At 43.8% G+C, this 21,643-nt stretch overlaps 1 protein-coding gene across 1 annotated transcript in view; it reads right to left on the reverse strand.

Annotated features, from left to right (window-relative positions):
* PSMD1 (proteasome 26S subunit, non-ATPase 1) overlaps window positions 1-21,643 on the reverse strand; it is a 135,235-nt gene that overhangs the window by 27,817 nt on the left and 85,775 nt on the right. The window contains exons 17-18 of the mRNA XM_084847736.1: window positions 17,015-17,129; window positions 10,549-10,665 (exon numbers count right to left, since the gene is read on the reverse strand). Of these exons, the coding sequence (XP_084703862.1) occupies window positions 10,549-10,665; window positions 17,015-17,129 (232 nt within the window). The remainder of the gene's footprint in view (window positions 1-10,548; window positions 10,666-17,014; window positions 17,130-21,643) is intronic.

Consider the following 21,643-nt stretch of genomic DNA (forward strand, 5'->3'; position numbering starts at 1 on the left):
ATACCCCTTTACACCCACTCTAATTAGCATGAGGGCTGAGTCCACTGAGGTGTTCTCTTGCACAAGCCTCAGTGAAATGAGCTGGAGGTGCACAAGAGCACTTCACTTTACAGTAAGGCCACCTCTGCCTATCTGCTTCCATCCACTTCTATTCCAGACACACTCCCTTTGCGGGCAACTTACCCCAACTCCATAGGTATGCCAGACCAGAAGCCCAAAACTGAGAAGAATGTGCCACAGGGCATTATTGTTAGAGCAAGGTAGGAAACCTGAGGGCTGCACATTGTCCACCCTTGACAGAGTTGCATGGTGCTTTGAAATTTTGCAGCCTCAGAAGAGGCCTTGCTGGGATTCATTTGGGCTAAGTCCAGGGCAATGCCAGAACACAGGAACAGAATTCACTGCACCTCGTTCACAGCCATTTAGCATCTTGAATGCTGACAACAGCCAGAGTGACTCAACTCCTGATTTCCACAAAAGTTAAAATACAATACGCAGTCCAAGAAGCAGAGTCAAACAGGAGTCCAAAGGTCAGTAGCACAGAGGTTCAATCAGAAAGCAAGATTGGAGATACAAGACACTGGAACTGGTAGATGTTATTCCAGCACCGGCTAGGCTGAAACCAAAGGCTTATATAGCCAGAGCTTCCTGGACCACATCCAGGGCTCAGCTGCAGTTCATAATAGCCCTACCCATGAGGAGGGCCTTGCTCACAAGGAGTCCCAAGGGAGAGGGCCTTTTCTGTGGTGGCCCCCACTCTGTGGAACTCCCTCCCTAGGGAACGCCGTCATGCCCCCTCTTTAATGAGCTTCCGTCGTGCATTAAAAACGTTGTTGTTCAGGCAGGCATTTGGGGTGGGTTAGGGTATTTTAGAAAATGTTTTTATTGTAGAATTTTATTGTTTTAAACTGTTTTTATTGTATGTTGTACATCGCCCAGAGTGGCTGGGTGACCAGCCAGATAGGCAATTAATAAATTTAATAATAAATAAATAAATAAATAAACTCTCCTTCTCAAAGAAGCCCTATTGGCCTAGCTCTTGAGGCGACGATGCTCTTGGGGGCCAGGGATTTGCTCAGCAGAGTCCCCTGTCACTTGTGGGGATGGACCTGAGGCCATCGCCCTCAAGTGCCCAGGCTCCTCCTGGTCTTCTGACATGGGCTGTTCTGGGGTGCTCTTCATCTTTGGGAGCTCTAGCTCCTCCTCTGAGGATTCCTCCAGTGGGGGCATGACAGCAGGGAGGCAACCTGTGCTGTCTAGGTAGGCCAATCTTCCCAAGGGAGAGAGCCAGGCTGGGATGGTTAGTTCCAGGAGAAGGCAGCTGCACAGCTGGGAAGCCAAGCCAAGGTCAGCTCCAAGCAGTCGGATGAAGAGAGGAGCAACACAAGAAAACAAGGTGGAGTACTGAATCTGTTAGCTTCATACAGGAAGTGCTTTGTTGCAAAGCCAAAGGCAGGAAGAGGAAGTTTATACAGGAACAGAGAAAGGCTGTGGCCAATCAGACAATGACAGGGCGGAGTAAGGCAAGCAGCTGGTGAAATTGATCGATTCGCCATTTTCAGGGGAAGCAAGCATCCAATGCATCTCCAAGGAGGTCCCTAGTTCAAGCTGTTGCCCGGACAGTGATCCACTGGAATAGATCCAGTGAGTTATTTCTGATTCTGTCTACACTGTGAGTAGATTCAGTGGGTGAGGAGGGCTTCATTTGGCCCAATACTTAAGAACTTATCTTTGCAAACAGCAATTTTGCTTGATCAGTCAGTCTTGAGGATCAACAGTTCATTGGGATGAATATACCTCTCCTCCATGAATCCATGAAAGTTTCTTTCTTTTTTTTAACTGTCTTATTGACAGGGGGGAAAATTTCCACAAATAATTTTGGGGGAAATTCTATTACCCCAAGATAAATTTTGATGTACCTCAGGATAGTAAAATGTCCCCAAACAAATCCATGTGTATGGTATCTGAAGAAGAGCATTTGACAACACAACCCTATATATGTTTTCTCAGAAGTAAATCCCACCAAGTGCAGGTAAATGGGTACAGGATAGCAAGTCTGATTCCTTGGATCAGTTTTTGTTTGAAAAACCCCATGGGACTTTATACAAATACTTTGAATTGGCTGGGACAAAAAAAAAAGCACCCCAATGGCAAACATCAATAGAGTTCTTGGGATATTTTATGTTCCAGGCTCTCTGTATGGGAACTTCATTCTCATTTCCTGGACCAGTCTTTGTTGGATGATGATCATTTGCCCAACTTTTGTTGGATGATGATTTATCTGTTAACTTACCGCAAATGCAAGGATCATTGGTTTGGGGGGATATTTTATGTCCCAACACTTTTTCATTTCACAAAGAAAACGGTAAATGATAAAGAGGCTGAAATTTGGAGACAATGCTCCTGCGCAAGTGACAATGTCCTAGAAGGATGATGTTCTATGTATAAATTCCTGTGTAAATTCTACAATGAAAAGTGTACCTGGGGAAAGGTTTGTCCTCACCCCACCCCATTGTTGAAAAGTGACATCTAAGCTAGTGACTCCCATTACACATTATGATCACACAACACATTTGAATTTTTTCCTCATCCTAATTGTGAGACCATTTGGGCTGTTCATGACTCAACGAAAGTACCATTACTGTAATTTGAGCTCTTTAATAGGAAATGAATATAGCTCGTGCACAGGAAATACAATGAACAGATATTAAACAGCTCTCCTGGCTCAAAAACAAACTTCTGTACAATTGAGAAAGCAAAATGTTTTATTACACTTATTGAAGTGTAAGGTGAGTTACCACAGAACAGCCTTCTCTAACCTGGTATCCGCCAGATATTTTGGACTACAACTCCCATAAACCCCAGCCAGCATGAGATTATGAAATTTCTAGTCCAAAACATACGGAAGGCACCAGGTTGCTTACCCCTGCCTTAGAAGAACTAAACCAAGGTGCAAGAAGCTGCAAATGTGGCTGAGTGTGCAATTATTGTTGGACTCTCACATGTTGGACTTCATTCATGGTGCACTTAGAGAAGAAGTCACTTGTACAAGGAATAGTACCTCGTGACAGTTTACAACTCTCTAACTAAAGGTCTGGTACCCAAATTAGGATGTTAGGTAATCTGTAACTTCTAGAGAAGCCACTTGCATTTCTTCCTGTGGCAGAGACAGAGTCAAGGAAGGGCATTCTTTGTGGAAGGAAGGTTAATGTTCCTCAAACAAAATGACAGAAAAAACCTTCTAGATTTAAGTCATTCCATCTCCTACTCTGCAGTGTAGTAGCGGCTGCTAGAGCTATACTGTATAGCCATAGAAATATAGCTGAAAAGTGGAATACATTCACTTGCAAAACAGAATATAGAAAGCCACCTTATACTCAGGCCATAGGTTCATCGGGCCTAGATGATGAACAGTGTTGACTATTGCAGCACCTTATATGCTGGATCAGACTAAAGGCTACTTTAGTCCAACATTCTGATCCCACAATAGGCAACCAGCGGCCCCAAGGGGAAGCCCAAAAGCAGGACATGAGGCCAAGAGCACCCCCACGCTCATGTTTCCCAACAAATGGTATACAGAGGCATGCTGCCTCTGATACTGCGGGTGATATACAGCCATCAAGACTAATAGCGTTATCCTCTTTATCTATCCTTTGAAAGGTTCTTAGACAGATTTTCCCCAGGTCTGCTACTTTTTAACTGGAAATGCCAGGGATTTAATCTAGGGCTTTCTGCATGCAAAACAGGCCCTTTACCACTGAGCTATGGGCCCTACCCCTGAATTCTGATCGAGTCCAGAAGTTTCATTCTATTGAAGTGGAACTTTAGGGCACGTGGCTTGAGGATGAAAGTTTAGTTCAAGAAAGAAAAAGAAATCTGCAGCTTTGGGAAAAAAAACACTGATGCAGCCCATTCCTCTAGCTCATGGGTGCTCAAAGTAAAAAAAGTAATAACACTTCAACTATCCCCAATTCCCCAGATGTAGCAGATATGGTACAAAGGGGGACCCACTCAGACCCCACCACGGTCCCAGGAAGAGAGTGTGCCTAAGAGTCCTGTAGAATAACACAAAAACCTCTCAGGCACCCTCATTTAGGACTGAGAAGGGTGTCTGCAAACCTGAACGCGACTGCTGCTTTTGGCCAGGCTACTGCCATCTTCAGCTTAGCTCCCAGCCCTGCTCAGGGAATCACCAGTTGCAGCTGCTTGACTGTCCCTAACAAGGAGTGGCCCTTTTTCTTTGGTGGCCCCTCCTGGTGTTCTTTGGAACTCCCCGCACTGAAAGCTTGGCAGACACAGTCTCCCTTCTCTTTTTCAGAGCAGAGTGTGATCTTACCTTTCCTGCTGTGCCTTATACAAGTTATTTTTTACTGTTTTGATTGTCCTGCTGCTCAGTAAGACTTCCGGCTATTGGTTTTGTGATTTATTTTTATACCTGAATAGTTTCAGTTGCAAATTGTTTTCATTGTAAATTGTGTTGGGAGCTGTTATGGTTGAAAGGTGATCTATGAAAATGTTACATAAAAAATAAATAGGATCTAACATTCTGCACAGAGCAGGAGCTGAGCAGAAGCAATGCCTCCCTCACGACTGCTGCTTCTGACCTGGCAGAAACTCCAAGCGAAAGCAGGCGAGGCTTCTGGGGAAGCCATGCATTTTGTGCTGGGAGGGGTGCTGGCCTCTTCAGGATTAGGTGGCCTGGCCAACACAACTCCTTGAGTAAAGCTGCCCAAGGAACACAACTGGGCTGGCCAACTGTTTCCTACTGGGGACAGGGTTTGTTGTGGCGTGTAGACCTCCCATTGGCTATTGCTGCTTTAAAATTACAACCAAAAGCTCCCAGTGACAAAATTCTTGCTCTATTTGTCCCAACACTAGCCATTGTTGCAGGGACTGATGGTCTACCTCCCGGTCTAGTTGACATGCCTTCTGGGAAGGAGGACTAAGAGTTTCCCCAGCAGCTGCCCGAGACCAGCTTTGAGAGACACAGCTCTTGCTGTCCTGATACAGCTGAACTGTGATGCAAATAGCATATTAACGCCCCTTTCTTGGAGGAAATGGAAGACGCAAACAACAGCCACCCACTATGATTTGCCAGACAGGTTAAACATAGCTAACCCATTACAGAGGCAGTAATGAAATACATCCCTGTAAGGCTGTCTCACCCCCACCCCCGCCCCCAGCTGAGTCAGAAGTTTAGTTTATAGCTCCAACTGTCAGAATGGTTCATTCTTGTAAGCACAAAGAAACCCCTGGAAATGTAGTGTTCTGCCATTTCATTTTGCAACTGACAGATTTTATAGACTATGTGATGTTGCTCAGAAGCAGCGGCTTTCAGATTTTCTGCATTCCAGCTGCTGGAGTCCACGTCAACCCTTCTGCTGAGGAATGCTGTGCTATCTGCAATTGAGGCCCAAGAGGTTCTGGAGAAAGTCTGAAGGTGTGCCACATAGGCTTGTTGGGCCTCACCTTCACCCTGTGTGAACTGAGAGTGTACTCTAGCACACAATACAACACTTACATTCACGTCGCATACAGCAACATCAAACACACAACAGAAAGCAGCATCTTAAGAGGGGGCAGAAGTTCTAAAAGACTCATGAGAACAATACAATGACTGAGTTCATACATAACGCTAACCCATGGTATATGTTCTTGAATTCTAGGTTGTCATGTTCTGTGGATCCAGCCACACTAACAAACCATGGTCTGTTAACCAGGAACAACCCAAAATGAGAATTCATGGTTTGCTGCTGAGTTGTGAACTCTGAGTTGTCATTATGTGCAAACCCAGAAGTGTGGGTTGTTCATGGGTCGCTTTGTTGGGTTACAGAGGCCAATGATTCCTCCATTCTAGCATTCTGCTTTCCATGGAGACCAACCAGATGACCCTGGGAAGCCCACTAGCAGGACATGAAAACAGCTGTCTTCTACCATGGTTGCACTCACACTTCCTTCCTGCTCCATAGAGCCAAAACAAGTGTGTCCCTTTTGAATGCACTTCCCCACGTGGAGGGGTGTGTGTGTCTATTTATCGCAGCCCTTTCCCCTCCAGCTGGCAAATCCCAGCACAAGATGCACCCTGGTGCCATTTTGAAAGAGGAACTTTCTGCCTCCCTCTATTGCTGGTGGCCTTTAAAAAAAAAATTGTTGCTCCCCACGTGGTGTCTTTTGGAGGCTTTCCCTGCTGGTTGGCAGAATTAAGATTTCTGGTCACCAATAATGAACACATGTGGACCCCTGAGAATACATTCAAACCAAAACATCCCATCCACCCATCAAGACTTATGGCTGTGAGCTCTGTTCCACAAGAATGGAGGCTAAGGCTAGTACTGAGTTCAGTGACCTGAGAGTCTTCAGTTTTTCTTTGTTTTTCTTTTAAAAAGCAAGCTTTAGCTCTTAAAGGCTTGGGTGATAGGCTTAAAATGGTGTGGGCCATGTCTGCGGACATCTCAGGAGCCAGACTTGCAAGTAAGATCTCCCGAGTTCACAGGGCAGGGCTTCAGTTCCTTGTATTGCTCCTTGACCTTCTCATTAGTGGCAGAAGCAGAAAAAAATTCTGGAAAGCAGGCAAAATTATGGAATTCTGCTTAATTGCCATACTTTATAAAGATAGTGGCATTTCTTATTTGTTTTAAGTGTGGACAATTACAGACAACCCTGCTTAGGGCCCACTTCAGTAGCCTTTCCTGAATGAAGCATGCTCCACTTCCACTACTACCCAAACTCCCTTAACACACCCCAAATACTGAATGTAAAGCCCAGATCTCTCCCTGCGCAACAACCTTCCTTGTCCATCTACTGTAGACTGTAAGCCCTCTAGGCAGACAGCATATCACTTCTAAGATTTGTACAGCACGTATCACACCCTTGGTGACGAATGTTGTACAGCAGTAGCAACAGGAAACCGAGAAAGCTGTGTTCACACACACAGGCTGTTCACACATAACAGCAGTAAACTGTGGTTTCTGCCAGGCATGCTGGGCGTGTCTGCAGCCTTTCTGAATATTCAACCCCTGATCATGCTGATCGGGGGTTGTTATATGATATCCCAACACAGACACAATAGGTTAATCGTGGGCTGAACAACCCACAATTAACCTCACTACTAATTGTGGGTTATCTGTGGGTTGTTTAATCTGATTGGGGATTGAATATTCAAAATGGCCACAGAATGCACCTGGCACACGCTGCGGCAAATTGTGGGTTAATTAACCTGAGATTTGCTGCCATTACATGTGAACTGGGTCAGAGAAGAAATCTTTCAGTTTCTCAACTAAGCGTAATATACAAAGAAATAGGTTGTTGTTTTTACCATTGATCAACCAATGATATTACACACACCAGGGAGTTGGAACAACCTAGGCCATTTGCCAAGGCCTTTTGCTTTAAGCATTTTCCTTAGTGCTTCTATATAAACAGGGAAGCTCATAAATGTGGAAATTCTTGGATGTCTCATGCTACAGGTGTCCCATTTTAAACCTAAACAACTACAGGGAACACCCCCCCTTTTGACAAAGAATTTTACCTTTTAAATCGCTACAACTTGACACAGGAAGCCTTTCCCAGAAAAACCAATACTTAGTCACCAGATACAAAATACTATTTCTTACAAAGAATTTTGTGCTTTAAATTGCTGCAGCAACATAGAACAATAGGTCTGTTCCTGGCAATACAGTATGACTTTCTGCAACAGGAAAATATTACAAAACCCTCATTGCAGACACAGGAAGAAATGCTCATGCATGCTATTCATTCATTCACATTAACAAGCAGGCCAACATGAATGCACACACACGCAGGTTCTCTCTTAGTGGTTTCCAGCCTCATTTTACAAAAAAGAAAACCATCAAATGTGTAAACAGATGTGGGAGAACCTCCCAAAGCAGCACTCCTGAGAAAGTTTGAGCTGGTAACATCCTGAAGTATGACTCACCAATGAGATGCTGTAACACAAAAAGGCAAATGCCATTTTTGGCTGCCTAGTATGAACTGAAGTTTCACTTTGGCCAGGATGGGACTGTGGGTGGCCACCCCTAAATCTACACTTGGTGAAGGAAATGGGTTCTTCAGCTTGTGGCCGCCAAGATCAGAGTTTAGAGCTAGCAGTGAGAAATGGGGCTATGAAGCTTCCTCATACAGAATTCAGGCTTGTTATTAGTGGGTTGCCTTGTTGCCACTGGCAACTAGAAATGGTCCCTAGGTAACCAGCTGGGGACTCAGACCCCTGATTTGTAACTGAAGGCCAGCTCCCTAGTATACAATCTAGCGGCCTCATATCCCCTGCCAACAACAGTTGCCAGTGTTGTATGCTCTTATTCCCATTTGCACCTGAAGAGAGTTCTGAGGGCGGAGCGCTTATAGTAGGTCACTAGGACTGGTTCCATCTGCTGCAGATGACGTTTGTGGCTCACGCCCCAGAATTCTCGACAGCAGCCATAGTTCAAAAGCTTGACAACACTGCAGTGCTGTAAAGAACCCAGAAGACAAACCAAGAGCACAGGGGCGAAGAATGGCCTAGAGAGAAAAACACTATAAACATGAAGGAGAACATGCTGGTACTTAAGAGAAGGCGCTGCAAAAATTGTCCACCCTATCCAGCGCACATAGAGCAAACACCAAGAGGTGTGAGCTGCAGGAAGTTTAACATAGGCAGAATAGAAAGTGGCGGCGGGGGGAGAATCCTTGGAGCTATAGTCAGCCTAGGAGTGGTCCCTTTTTTGCAGGTTTTCAAGAAAATATTGCACAGGCATCTGTGAAGAACACTTTAGGTAGAGGCTATGTCATCCTAGTAGCAGGTAGCTGGGATGGATGAGCTATTACACCCTTCTTCAACCTCATGCCCTCCGGATGTGTCAGACTGCAACTCTCCTCATTCCTATGCTGGGAGTTGCAATCCATCAAATCTGAAGGGCACCAGTTTGGGGAAGTCTGATCTATGAGGTCTTCCTCCAACTCTGATTCTGGCTGTGTACTGTTTTCTTGTACTAGTTTATCAGATGCGTACCAGTCTGCTTCAACCCACTTGTGCAATCCAACATTCCAGGAGTTCACATGAATCCAAATTCTGCTCCTGAGCTCCTTAGAGCAACGACATTCCTATGTGTACACACAACATCTGCCTCTGTAGGGCCAAGAAGGCTGAGCTATAAAATTATGAATTGTCAGACTAGATAATGCAAATTCAAATACATTATGTCAAAAAGATGCACTTATATAGATTTACTTGGATTAACCACCAGGCAAACCTATGGCATACAAGAGACCATGTAGCAAGTAAAGCATGGTTCTTTTTACAAATTAAAATGAGAACAGTAAGGCCAAGTTATGTTTAAAATTAAAGCTTAACCTAAATTACCAATGAAATACAGACAATTTCTTGAACTAGGTACCCCATATATAAACAGTAATAGACAAAACCAGTACTTATTGCAAATTGTTCCTAGGGTAAGTCTCCCACAGCACCTAATCAATGATTCAATGTATATTATCCAAAAGGTGGCTACAGAGCTTATAATAAAAGGTCACTAATTATGGATTTAAGTAATGGTTCACCAATTCACAGATTTTAATTTGGAAGAGCTTCTATTCAAGATAGGTATTAACCTGTCTGAGAATCAGATCCGAATTGTGTGGTCACTGAACTGCTGCTAGTGGTTTCTAAGCCTGAAGATCACGTGGGCTAAAACTGAACCTAACAAGAAAAATTTCAGCATGGATTTGCTAAAGGAGAGGCCTTAGCTAGCTAAAAAGCAAAGAGGCAACTGTACACAGACAGGAAGGGTTGGCCCTTTGTCCAGGGGGTTCCTGGTGTCTGCTTCCTGAATGTCTGCACCCCATATTGTAGACCAGGGGTGTTAAAACTTTCAGTCTGAGGGCAGAATTCCAGTCTGGAGGAACTCTAGGGGGCTGCATTCCAATGGTGCGCAGGGCCAAAGGCAAAAGAGATGGGGTCCAAAATACCAGCATATTTTAACTCTCAGCGCTTTGTGCCAGTCACTAAGCCTTAGGAGAGGCATTTCAACCTTTTAGAATGGGGAAAACAAACTGCACAAAAGCTAGGAAACCAGTGTACCACCAGTGGTTGGGGAAAAGGGTGTGTGGCCATCTGGGAAACCCCAGGAGGGCCAGAAGGGGACACCAGGCCTCCAGTTCCCCACCCCTGCTCCAGACTATTCTCAAGGGAGCGAGCAGAGAACTTGGTCTCTCTACTTACTGAGCTCTGAAAAGCTGTTGCCATTTGAGTATGAGCTTCCATGTTCTCAAGTCTTCTGAGAAGGATGCAACAGGCTGGTCCTAATCTATGAGACCAGACTTCAGGGCAAATTTGAAATACCAATCCTAGATGCTCATGCACCCACGTTCCTTGCAATTTACTCAGCTCAAAACATAATCACAAAAATCAGGTTTTCAAAGCACATCGGCAAGTGCTCTTTGAAGAAAGCCGCTCACCAAAACAACGGCTGCTACAGGGCTGCAGAAGTATTACTTTCCTCAGCCAAGGGCCATTTCTCTTGCATATCTCCTGGCTGAAAATCCATCACTCACCTTTGGACAAAGAATCTCTGTCTGCTGGATCATGATAAGGGCAGATGCAATCAGAGCGCCTTGACGCACGTAGTTCACAGGATCATTTGTCATTGGCTCCAGCAAATTAATTGCTTCCTGCGGGGGCGGGGGGGGGGGAGAGAAAAGAACACACAGAATATTAACCTTATTACTTTTCAAACACCAGGCTTTCATCAGGATTATCAGATTAGGATCTTCAAGCAGGTCACAGAATGGAGTTTGCTTATTGTACTGATATATTTTGCCCACCACACTGGTAACAGGGCAAAGAGCATGAAAAAAGTGATTTCTTTAAAAAAAAACACCTGCTCTGTTGACTCTCAAAAGTTCAAGAACATGTCAGATTCAACTCTTTGCTTAAGGAAATCTCTACTTCTTGGAAGCAGAGGTGTGAAAAATATTAAGTAAGCTATTTGTTTAATGTTATAAATGCTGCCTTTTTTAGGTATCAAGAAGCCTTTAAAAAAAACACCATCAATCCCAAGGCCAGCCATGGGATATTGTAGGGTTATTGGAGGGTTGTTTCCCCCTCCAACAAGCCATGCTGCCCGGGTTTGGATGACATGACTAGCCATGCCCAGGCAGTGATTATAGAAACTGTGCCCTGCACACGTCACAATTTAAATAACCTACAGTGGCATATTCTGATTGTGTGAACTGTCCCATTGAGAAAATCCCATTTCTTCTTGTTCCCACTTTCACCTTTCTCAAAGAGTAGACTCTGAACTGGACCGCCAAAATCTGAGAAAGTGGGGTTGGAGGAGAGTTGCATGGGAAAGGCAGTAAATATCTAAAATGCATGCAATGCCCAGTGGTGGAGTTCTACCCCATCATGCACCTAAATCAGTGTGAAGGGATCTCCAAGAGCAGTGAGATATGTGGTTTTTATTCTTGCAGAATTCAAACTGAATTTACTTGATAACACCCCCCACCTCTTTTAGGGCCCAAGTAGACTAGATGAGCCATGCAATGAAGCCAAAACCACACTTTAAATAAAACACATGCTGATGGCAAATACAGCTCTAGGGTTTCTTTTTATTATGACTTTTTTTCACTGCACAAGCTCTCCAAAACCTTCATTCTAATTATATGAAGTCGCCTTTTACAAGGCTGAGTTGTATTTTTGTGCATTTATTGGTCCAGGCCCGATCTGTAGCACAGCCTGAGCTCACAACTATTTATAGAGGATGCGTGATGGAAGTGCCTCTTCGGTATAACTAAAAGCTTAGCTTCATTTCCAATCTCCTAAGTTCTAACATATTAACTTAGCCATTAAAATATGTTGATGCAGGCCCCAGAAGACACAATGTTATAAGCAGATGCTCAAGACCCTTTGTCTTTGAAGTAAACAACAGCAGTACAGAGCTGCAGGCAGGTTCTATTATCCTGCCTATACAAATTATAGAGAAAGAAAACAGACTCGAGTGTATATACCAAATAATTGCCCATTGTTGTCCAGTTCAGGCAGAAATTGGCAATAAGCAGAGAGGTGAAAGTGGAATGTATTCTGCCCCTCCAAAATCATAGGCCTACATCTCTAGGTACGCCCGTTCCTAGAGATGTACAATCTGGCCACAGTCATGCAGGCCTCAGTTACATCCTGTTTGTATTACTGTAATGCATTCTACATGGGGCTGCCTTCAAAAACTGCTCAGAAACTTCCTCTGGTCCAGAGTGCTGTGGCTAGACTGTTGACTGGGGCCAGGTAAAGGGAGTATGTGACTCCCTCATTAAAGCAGCTTCACTGGCTTCACTGTGCTGGTTATGACCTATAAAGCCCTATCCAGCTTGGGACCAGGCTACCTGGAAGTCTGCCTTCTCTCATACATGCCTGCCCAGTTCTTAAGCTCTTCTGGTAAGGCCCTTCTTTCGAGACTGCTGCCTTCTGAGGTGCTTTTGGTGGTGTCATGAGAGAGGGCCTTTTTGGTGGACGCTCCCAGGCTGTAGAACACCTTCCCAAGGTAGGTTCACTCCCTCTCTGCTAGCCTTCCTCTGGCAGGCAAAGGCCGTTTTATTCAAGAAGACCTTAGTAGGTCTGATGGGTTGGGTACTGTTTTTTTTAAATTTTGTATTCTGTGATTGTTTTTATTGTATTTTAATCTGTTTTATTGTTTTAATCAATTATGCCTGTAAGCCACCTAGACTGTCATTTTTTGGTAGAAATGCGGGGCACAAATAAAATGAATACATTAAATAACTAAATAATCGGTCAGATTTTTCCAAGCTGGTGCCCTCCAGATGTGGTGGATTACTGCCCCAATCATCCCCAGCCAACATGGCCACTGGTTGCACTGGTGATGGGAGTTGCAGTCCAACACATCTGGAAGGCACCAGGTTGGGGAAGACTATCATAGGCTCTCAAGCACATGTCACTCTATGGTTCAGTGCCTTGTCACAGGGAGAAAAGGAGGGCCTGGATCTTCACAAGTCCAAGCCTCTTGAAGGGATAGTTTGTTTAATTTATATCCTGCCTTTCCACAGCTCAAGGTGACTAGCAATAAAATCCAGATTAAAAACAAAATCTTAATTGTAAATAAAAACAATTAAACAAATTAAGAACACAACAATAAAAGAAACAGCTTCAACCAATTAAAAACCTCTTCAGTGACAGACCAATTTAAACGCCCAAGGCCAAGGGCCAGTTAGTCTGACCAATAGTTGGTTTTGCTTTTAAACGAGTTATTGTTTAAAATAACTTTTTTTTAGATTTTTACCCTCCTGGTGATTTTATACTTTTTCATGTCGTATTTTAGGGTTTTAATTTTTGTGAACTTTCCAGAAAGCTTTGGCTGCTGGGCAGTATAGAAATGTAATGCATAAAATGAAATAGAGGGGCAAGATGAAATCACAGCCAAAATCAATTCCAGAAGGCAATTCAGGCACAGAGAAATTGAGTGTGTGACAAGGCAGAGGAATCTTGAAGGGGACTCTGAGATGATGGAGTAAAGCAGGAACAGGGTAGGGTACAGTGAGGAGCGGAACCTGTGAGCTGACTGCTCAGTTGCACAGAGAGTCCAGTAACAAGAAGGGAACGTTTATACAGAGACAGGAAATGGCGGCAATCAATCTTGGTGGAGGGGGTGGAGCAAGACAAAGAGCTGGTCCACAGGAGAGCTATGTTTTCCAACAGAGAAGCAATGGCCCATGAAGGCCCCCAAGTTCAAGCCCACCCGAGATTAATGGTCCAACACTCCAAAGAGCATTACCTACTTGGAGCTTAAAACTGCTTCAGCCGTTACGACGTGCAACGAAAACCGAAGATGGTCTGCACAGCAGCCTTCAATCTTGTTTACAGCTCAAGGGGGCACAGGGCTCACAGCATGGTTTATTTTTCCTTGGAGACTAAATTGAATCTAAGTGCTATAAACAGGACATCATTGCCTGCATGAAGTTTCACCTGACTAACACTTAATTTCTGAACTACAAACCTATTAAAAATATTGGCTTAGAGTTCTGGATTTTTTAAATGCAGGTTATATACAAGGCACATTAACTAGCTAACGTTTCCTGGAAGACTTCGGGCCGTATCCCCTGGTGTCATTCCACAAACACAAATAGGACTAGTGGAGCTCACCAAATCTTTCCATTGCGCAATTAGTTGTGCATTATGCTTGTGCAGTTGGTTGCGCAAACATAACGCACAAGTGATTATGATAGCATGATGTGCAACCTCTTGTACAACCTCTTGTACAACCGTGCTTGTGCAAACATAACTTTAGTTGGATTATCCTCTTGCTCATAGTTCAGAACCTAGTTTCTGACAGCGCAAATCATTACTGCTAGCAGAATGACAAAGTTGGATACTGCCCACCGTATAGCCTAAGAGTAGATCCTTACAGAGGACTTTGGTATCAGTTAATGTCCTACTAAACAAAAGTATTGTAAACCGATTAAATCACCATTAGTCTCAAGGTGGCTCAGGAAACAGATATGAAGGTTGTCAAGGGCTCCTTGGAGGGCTCTCAGTCTAATCCAGTAGCCAAGTCCAGACACAGACAAAGGGATTCTTTTCAAAGCTTTATTCTTCTTTTACAACTTAACAGCTCTACAGGTAGCAACTAGATCTGAGCAGCAGCATCCCTATGCCCTAAATTAGAACAGTTGGTCCCCGTTTGAAGGGCAATTACTGGCAGACCCCTAAATATAAGGACTAGGGAGAATCCCTCCCCTTTTCCCTTGGATCCTCTGGGCGCAACCGTTCTTTGAGCGCAAACCATTTGGCGCCGCTCTCTGCGTCTGCGCCGCGCATCCCCCCCAGCCTGCTATCTGTGCTGAGTCACTCCCTGGACTGCTTTCTAAACTAGGAATGTGGGTGGGAGGAAGCTCTGTCAGCTGTTGGTCCTGGGAAAAAAGGAGCGCGCTCCTCTCCCGAAGGAGCGACTGCTCTTCCTCAGCATCAGAACTACTCCGGGATTCTATGGGCTCAGTGTCCACCCTGACAAAGGTTGAGGAAGAAACGGCGGGTGTGTGTGTGTTCTCTGTGCTTTCACATCTCTACCCAGGCCTGTTCAAAAGACTTAAGGATGCAATCGTATATAAACTTTTTAAAGAGTAAGTCCCATTAACTTAATGGTTCTTATTTCTGAGCAGACATGTATAGCATCACCCTGTAAACCAGTGTGATCTTCCCCACATATTAGTTACTAGTAAACAGGGCTGACTTCACACAGAATCATAGAATAGTAGGGTTGGAAGGGGCCCATGATGCCATCAGATCCAACCCCCTGCTCAATGCAGGAATCCAAGCCAGAGCATCCCTGACAGATGACTGTCCAGCCTCATCTTGAACGCCTCCAGTGTGGGAGAGCCCACCACCTCCCTAGGGAATTGGTTCCATTGTCGTATTGCTCTAACAGTCAGGATGTTTTTCCTGATGTTCAGCTGGAATCTGGCTTCCTGTAACTTGAGCCCATTACTACGTGTCCTGCACTCTGGGATGATCAAGAAGAGATCCTGGCCTTCCTCTCTGTGACAACTTTTCAAGTACTTGAAGAGCGCTATCCTATCTCCCCTCGGTCTTTTCTTCTCAAGGCTAAACACGCCCAGTTCTTTCAGTCTCTCTTTACAGGGTTTTGTTTCCAGTCCTCTGATCATTTTTGTTGCCCTCCTCTATAAAAGTAAAGGTGTCCCCAGCCAGTCGTGTCCGACTCTAGGGGGTGGTGCTCATCCCTGTTTCTAAGCCGAAGAGCCAGAGCTGTCCAAAGACGCTTCCGTGGTCATGTGGCCGGCATGACTGAACACCGAGGTGCACGGAACGCTGTTACCTTTCCCGTCGAGGCGGTATCTATTTATCTACTTGCAATTTCTTGCTTTCAAACTGCTAGGTTGGCAGAAGCTGGGACTGCAGACGGGAGCTCACTCTGTCACGCAGCACTCGGGTCTCGAACTGCCGACCTGCCGACCTTCCGGTCTGCAGTTCAGCGTCTTAACCACTAAGCCACCGCGGCCCCTTGCCCTCCTCTGAACCCTCTCCAAAGTAACAGCTATTCTAACATGAGTTAGAATAGCTGTTACTTTGATCCTGCAAAGCCTTCAAGCAAATTTACACAACTGTCAGAGTTGGACATATTGCACCTGCCCCATCTGAGTGAGGCCATGCCTGCTGTCACCCCTTGCACAGCACCTGCCATGGTACAGCTTTACAGTCCCAGGAGAGGGGTCTGTCCACTCCATTCACCTGAAGGGGGGCTGTCCCACAGCAAATGGAAGGGGCAGCTGTATTCTTTGGTATACAAATCTCCCCTATCTTCCAACTGTAAAGCTATGGGCTGGTTGCAAAACTATGGACTGGTTTCTGCCACCTAGTGACTGATGATGGTACTGCAGGTTCAAACAGAGATACATTTAAATTAATTAAAATTAACTAATATGTTTTAAAAACAACAACAACCTCAAGGTGCACATCCCTAGGGTCCCCTTAGTATAAGCGCCTAGTTTCAGGTTTCTAAGTTTCATAGTCTTGGTGCTACGGTGCTGACAGACACACATCCTCTTATTTTTTTAAAAAATGTATTATTAATTTAAGTACTTATAAAAATTGCAGAGGGAAAGCACCATCTTAAGTGCTTTTATCTCACATAAGATGGAATGCCTCTTCTCAAGTGACGCCCAGTACAACAAATGCTGGCATTAACTAAAAACTACGGAAGTTCTTTTCTTCAAAACTAATTTTTACCTATACACAATTTTTTTAATCAACCAACTAATATGTACTTAAAGCAGATGACAGCCCTGTTTTTCTATTCTGCAGTCATAATCTTCCATTAAAAACAGATTCCTGAAGAAAGTTCAAAAGCCCGGGACTGATGTTTAATGTGTAGTGCCTTGCACGCTGCACTTATTGGATAGGGTGGTCTTTCTGAAGCTTCTTGCAACCATACATTCTTCAGTTCTAGAACCTTAATGGAAGAGGAAGAGCAGCAAACCTGGCTACATTTGACTTTACCTTGTTTCCTGTACCAGCACAGCAGATGCCAAGGGCCATGGCTGCTCCATAACGGACATGGGGGTTATAACTTTCTGACAACAACGAAACTACGCTTGGACATTGTTCAGGAGTCCTAAAGAGGAAAACAAACAGAGAAATTACATTTTACTGAATTGTAAAGACTACCACACTTTTAGAGCTGGAAAGTTCTGCAACCAAAGGGAATGAAACCAACATTTATTTCTGCTAAACAGAGCTTGGATTTTGCTGCTGCCTCCTAGAGGAAATTTTTACTAGTAATGTAAATAACAGGGTGAAGAGAATTGAGGGTCAGAGTTAAGACAAGCTGTAGGCCTCTTTCTAAAGCTAGCAATAGGTCTAAGGACTGCAAACTGTCTCACACATGAAGCAATTTGTCACTTTGCTCTCAAACAACAGCTCAAAAGCTGGCAAAAAATGAGTTGCTGTGGAGATGTGGAGTGACAAGACCTTGAATAAATGAACCTAAACATTCACAGTGAAGGGTTTATAAGGCCAACACACCAGCACCTTTGCATTTTGATTCCTTCAGAAATTAACGAGCAGGAAAAGAGAAACACATTTAAAAATGGGGGGAGAGCAAAGAAGGGTTCATAGCACACATTAGAATCAGTATTTGCTTGCATTAATCAAACTACTGAAAAAAACTTTTTTCTGAGCAAGCCTTTAGGACGAAATGCCTTCAAAACAGAAGGCTTTCAAAACACGTTTTATATAGTGTTTTATAAGCCCACATAAGTGGGCTTATTCCCAAACCGTTAATGTTAGCAAGTTCTTCAGGCAGGTCACCAAAGTGCGTATGTATGTATGTATGTATGTATGTATAAAAGTTTCTGACACTCATTTCCACTGTTAATTATTTATGCAGCCCAATCCTATAGTGAATGGATGGTCTTAATGTAAAAGTACTTACAGAAGCAGAAGATGGATTGTAAAGTTTGGTATTTGAAAACAAATGATAGAAGGTTACAGTTTGAGTGATGAACATTAAAATAAAAACTTTTATGTAAACAAGGCTGGTTTGCAAAAAAATTAACCCCTCACCCCAGAATAACCCCCACACTCAACTCTCCTTCCCCCTTCCACAAGTTGCTGACTACAGATCTGTTTCCTCCTGCCACATTCCTCTGAGAAAATGACTAATTTTGAGCAATGTGGTAGCAATGATTTCACATCATTGCCATCGCACTGCACGACATTCGTCAATTTCTTAGGAATTTTACCTTCATTCAGAGGAGCAACACTTCTTACTGGGAAGTGGGCTCCACTCAAAGCTGTTGTTTGGTATCTTCTTACACACATGCCCTTCTGGTGCTTCCCAAACCAATTTCCACTGTCTCTCTTCTGCTATTTTTAAGTTCTCCACAAGCCAACAAGAGTGTCTTACGGGCTATAGCACCAATTTATTATGGCATCAACTTTCAATGAACTGAACTCCACTTCATCAGATGCAATGAAGACAACTATGAAGGGATCCACTTTAGATTTTCCCTTCTGAAAATATTAAAGGCATCAAGTTTTCCCTCTGAGAAAGAGCTAACACTTGAACAGGGTGCAAGGCAGCCTATGTCCACATGCACTGAGGTGACAAAAGCCAATCCCAACATGTAAGAGGCAACCAGACCTTCAAGCATGGTGCAAATGTTTAATTTTCACTCCAGCCAGTGATCTAGCCCCACTGCACATGCCAAAAATAGCTATTCTTCAGATGCACAGGACAGATAATGGACATTTCCAAAACAAATGCCTCTATTGAAAGCCACCTGCGGAACACAAAACTTCTCACAGAAGGATGAATTTCCTGTTGCTAGAATGATGTTTGCATCACTACAGTTCTATTTTGTAATAGTCTCACAACGTTCTAATGGTAGCTGTTCTTAACCTGTGGCACAACATGGAGTTTAGAAAAATGTCAGATAAAAAGGATCCAGTTATCGTATAAAAATATAACATATTTTTAACATATAACATAACATATAACATAAAAATATAACATATAACAAAAATATAACATATAACATATAAAATCATACATCTATCAATGGTTACACTGGCCCTCTTCAGGCATTCTGCCCATCACATGATGAGGGGGACTATCACGCTAGCTTCTCCGCCTCTGTCATGTCATTGTGCCCATCCCTGCTGCCCTCCATGTGATGGGAAGGTGAACCTTTGCAGTGGGGAGCTGTCTCTACCCGTGGAGGCTGCCCAGGCAATTCAGAACCCTGATTTTTCAGGGTTCTAATTTCTGAAGGGAGCCCCTACGAGTAGAGAAGGTTCCCAGCTGTAGACTTTGCGCATTCCCAACATGTGGGAGGCAATGGAGCTGATGATGGGGTTTTGGTGAAGTGGCGGGGTCAGCTGTTTTATCTCTACTCTCCCCCTCATGCAATGATAATCTTTGGAGGGGGGAAAACACCCAAACAGGGCTATTATCATTTGTGTATCTGCTTCTAAGACCAGTAGCTACACTAAACATATTTAGTTTAGAAGACCTATGATCCTATGAGCAATCTGACTGTGTTGCAAAGGATCCTAAGTTGTGCTGCAATCAGTTCAAAACCTCTTTCCTGAGGAAGAAAGCATTATCCCATACTGCAGAGGGAGACAACATGGCACCCTCCAGATGTTTTGGACTACAACTCCCCAAATCATCAGCCATCAGTCATGCTGGCTGGAGCTGCAGTCCAAATCATCTGGAGGGGCAAGGTGGACAACCAGTGCCAGATCCACTTCTTAGGACAAGGAATGGCCTCTATACTTAAAAAAACAAAAAAACAAAAACTCACCCTGTGACTCACCCTGGTTCCTGTTCAGGCTGGATTGACTGATACAATTCCCAGCTTAGGCAGAGCTACCCTGCTGTTAGGCAGATTTGCAAGGGGGGAGGCACAATTGAAAAACAGTAAATTGCCAGTTTCTTTATTGTATTTTTGCCACCACGGGGGGCACCATTTATATTTTCTGCTTGAGGCACCAGTGTGCGTCAGGTGGACTTTCAATTCAGTGTTAGGCTGTATGATCAAGCTGATCAAGTTTCCACCATTTCAGATCACTTGGAAGACAAGTGACAGAACTGCTCCCCCCAAAAAGGAGCAGCTGTACTAAGGGAAGTTTAAGGGGACATTTTCCTTCCCACTTTTTAAAGGATGACTTTAAAAACCCCACCACAAAACAGGCTACTTTTATTCAACTGACGTTTTGGTCTAGCAGTGTGCAAACATCGAAATCATACACAATTCTTCATAGATGGAACAGAAAGTATCCAATTCTTAAGCCAACACCCCACCCCACCCAAAGTTCTGTAATCCAATAGTGATTAAAGCATTAATAGAATGCTGTTTTCGTCAGGACTTACCTGTTGGTCTCAAGTTCACTATTTTTGGTTATTCTGGTCTAGGGATGGATGAGTCAGTTTATTTCTGGTTGGTGTCAATTTTGCATGTTTTCAAGCATAAATTTGTTCCATTCAATTGCTGCATCAGTCTGTGCATTTCGTTAAAACCGCACAGAAACTTACGTTTAGTTTTGTACACAATTCCCCCCAGCGTATGCATTTGTATGCAACTTTTGGTAATATATACATTTTTCTATTTGATGACTCCAGTAAATGCATTTTGTATGTAACATTTGAGCCAAGAACAGCATAGCAAAATTCACAATCCAAAGGAACACTAATATGTGTTCCATTCTACATATTAGTCTGAGAAGTGCAAATTAGGGCGCTTGGTCTAAAAATGCTGACCAAACTGAATTCTCCTCCATCTCTGTTTTGGTATCTTTCCCATCTTATCCCAAGGGTTCAAACACAGGTTGCAATTTTTTTTTTATCCAACAGGATAATCACAATCACACTCTGAGACTGGTCTCCTAAACTTGCCCAAGGCGTCCCAAGACGTGCATCTCTGGCATTAACCACTGCAAGAACCTAAGAACCCTGCTGGATCAGAAAGGTCCAGCATTCTGTTTCACACTATGGCCAACTAGATGCCCCATAGACAGTAAACAGCCTTTCCCTATAGCTTGTCCTACAGCAAAAGGCATTCAGGAGTGTGCTGCCTCTGAAAATGGAAGTTCCATAGAGCCATTACGGTGAATATCTGTTGACAGACTCCTTGAATTTGTCTAATCCCCCTTTAAAGCCATCTAAGCTCATGGTGGTTAGCCATGGCCAATCACCATATCTTGATGCAGTGAACTCCATAAACTACCTGTGATCCATTATGCTGTACTAGCTTCTTCCAATACTCCCATATGATGTGCTGTCTCATATCCACTACAGGTACGGTAGATACCCCAAACCAAATTTTCTGTGACCCCAAATTTGGGAATCACTGCAATAAAAGAAATGCCACTTCCATCTATTTTGTACCTCATCTTATAGAGCAACGACAAAAAAATCTGCAACAACTGCACACGCCAAATTGTCATTCCAATCCTAACTTGTTGAGCTGGAGCACTTGCCTGCAATGCTGACATAACATCCCTGAATTATTAGCGTGTCATGTTTATGATACAGCAAACAGAAGGCCACATTACAGACATATCTGCTGGAAAACCTGTTTTACAGTCTGAAAAACCTTGATTGAGCTACTTCCAAGCAATGCA

Source organism: Heloderma suspectum, chromosome 3 (assembly GCF_057233095.1).
Source record: "Heloderma suspectum isolate Gila_16-S chromosome 3, 16-S_ref, whole genome shotgun sequence".
Taxonomy (NCBI): Eukaryota; Metazoa; Chordata; class Lepidosauria; order Squamata; family Helodermatidae; genus Heloderma; species Heloderma suspectum.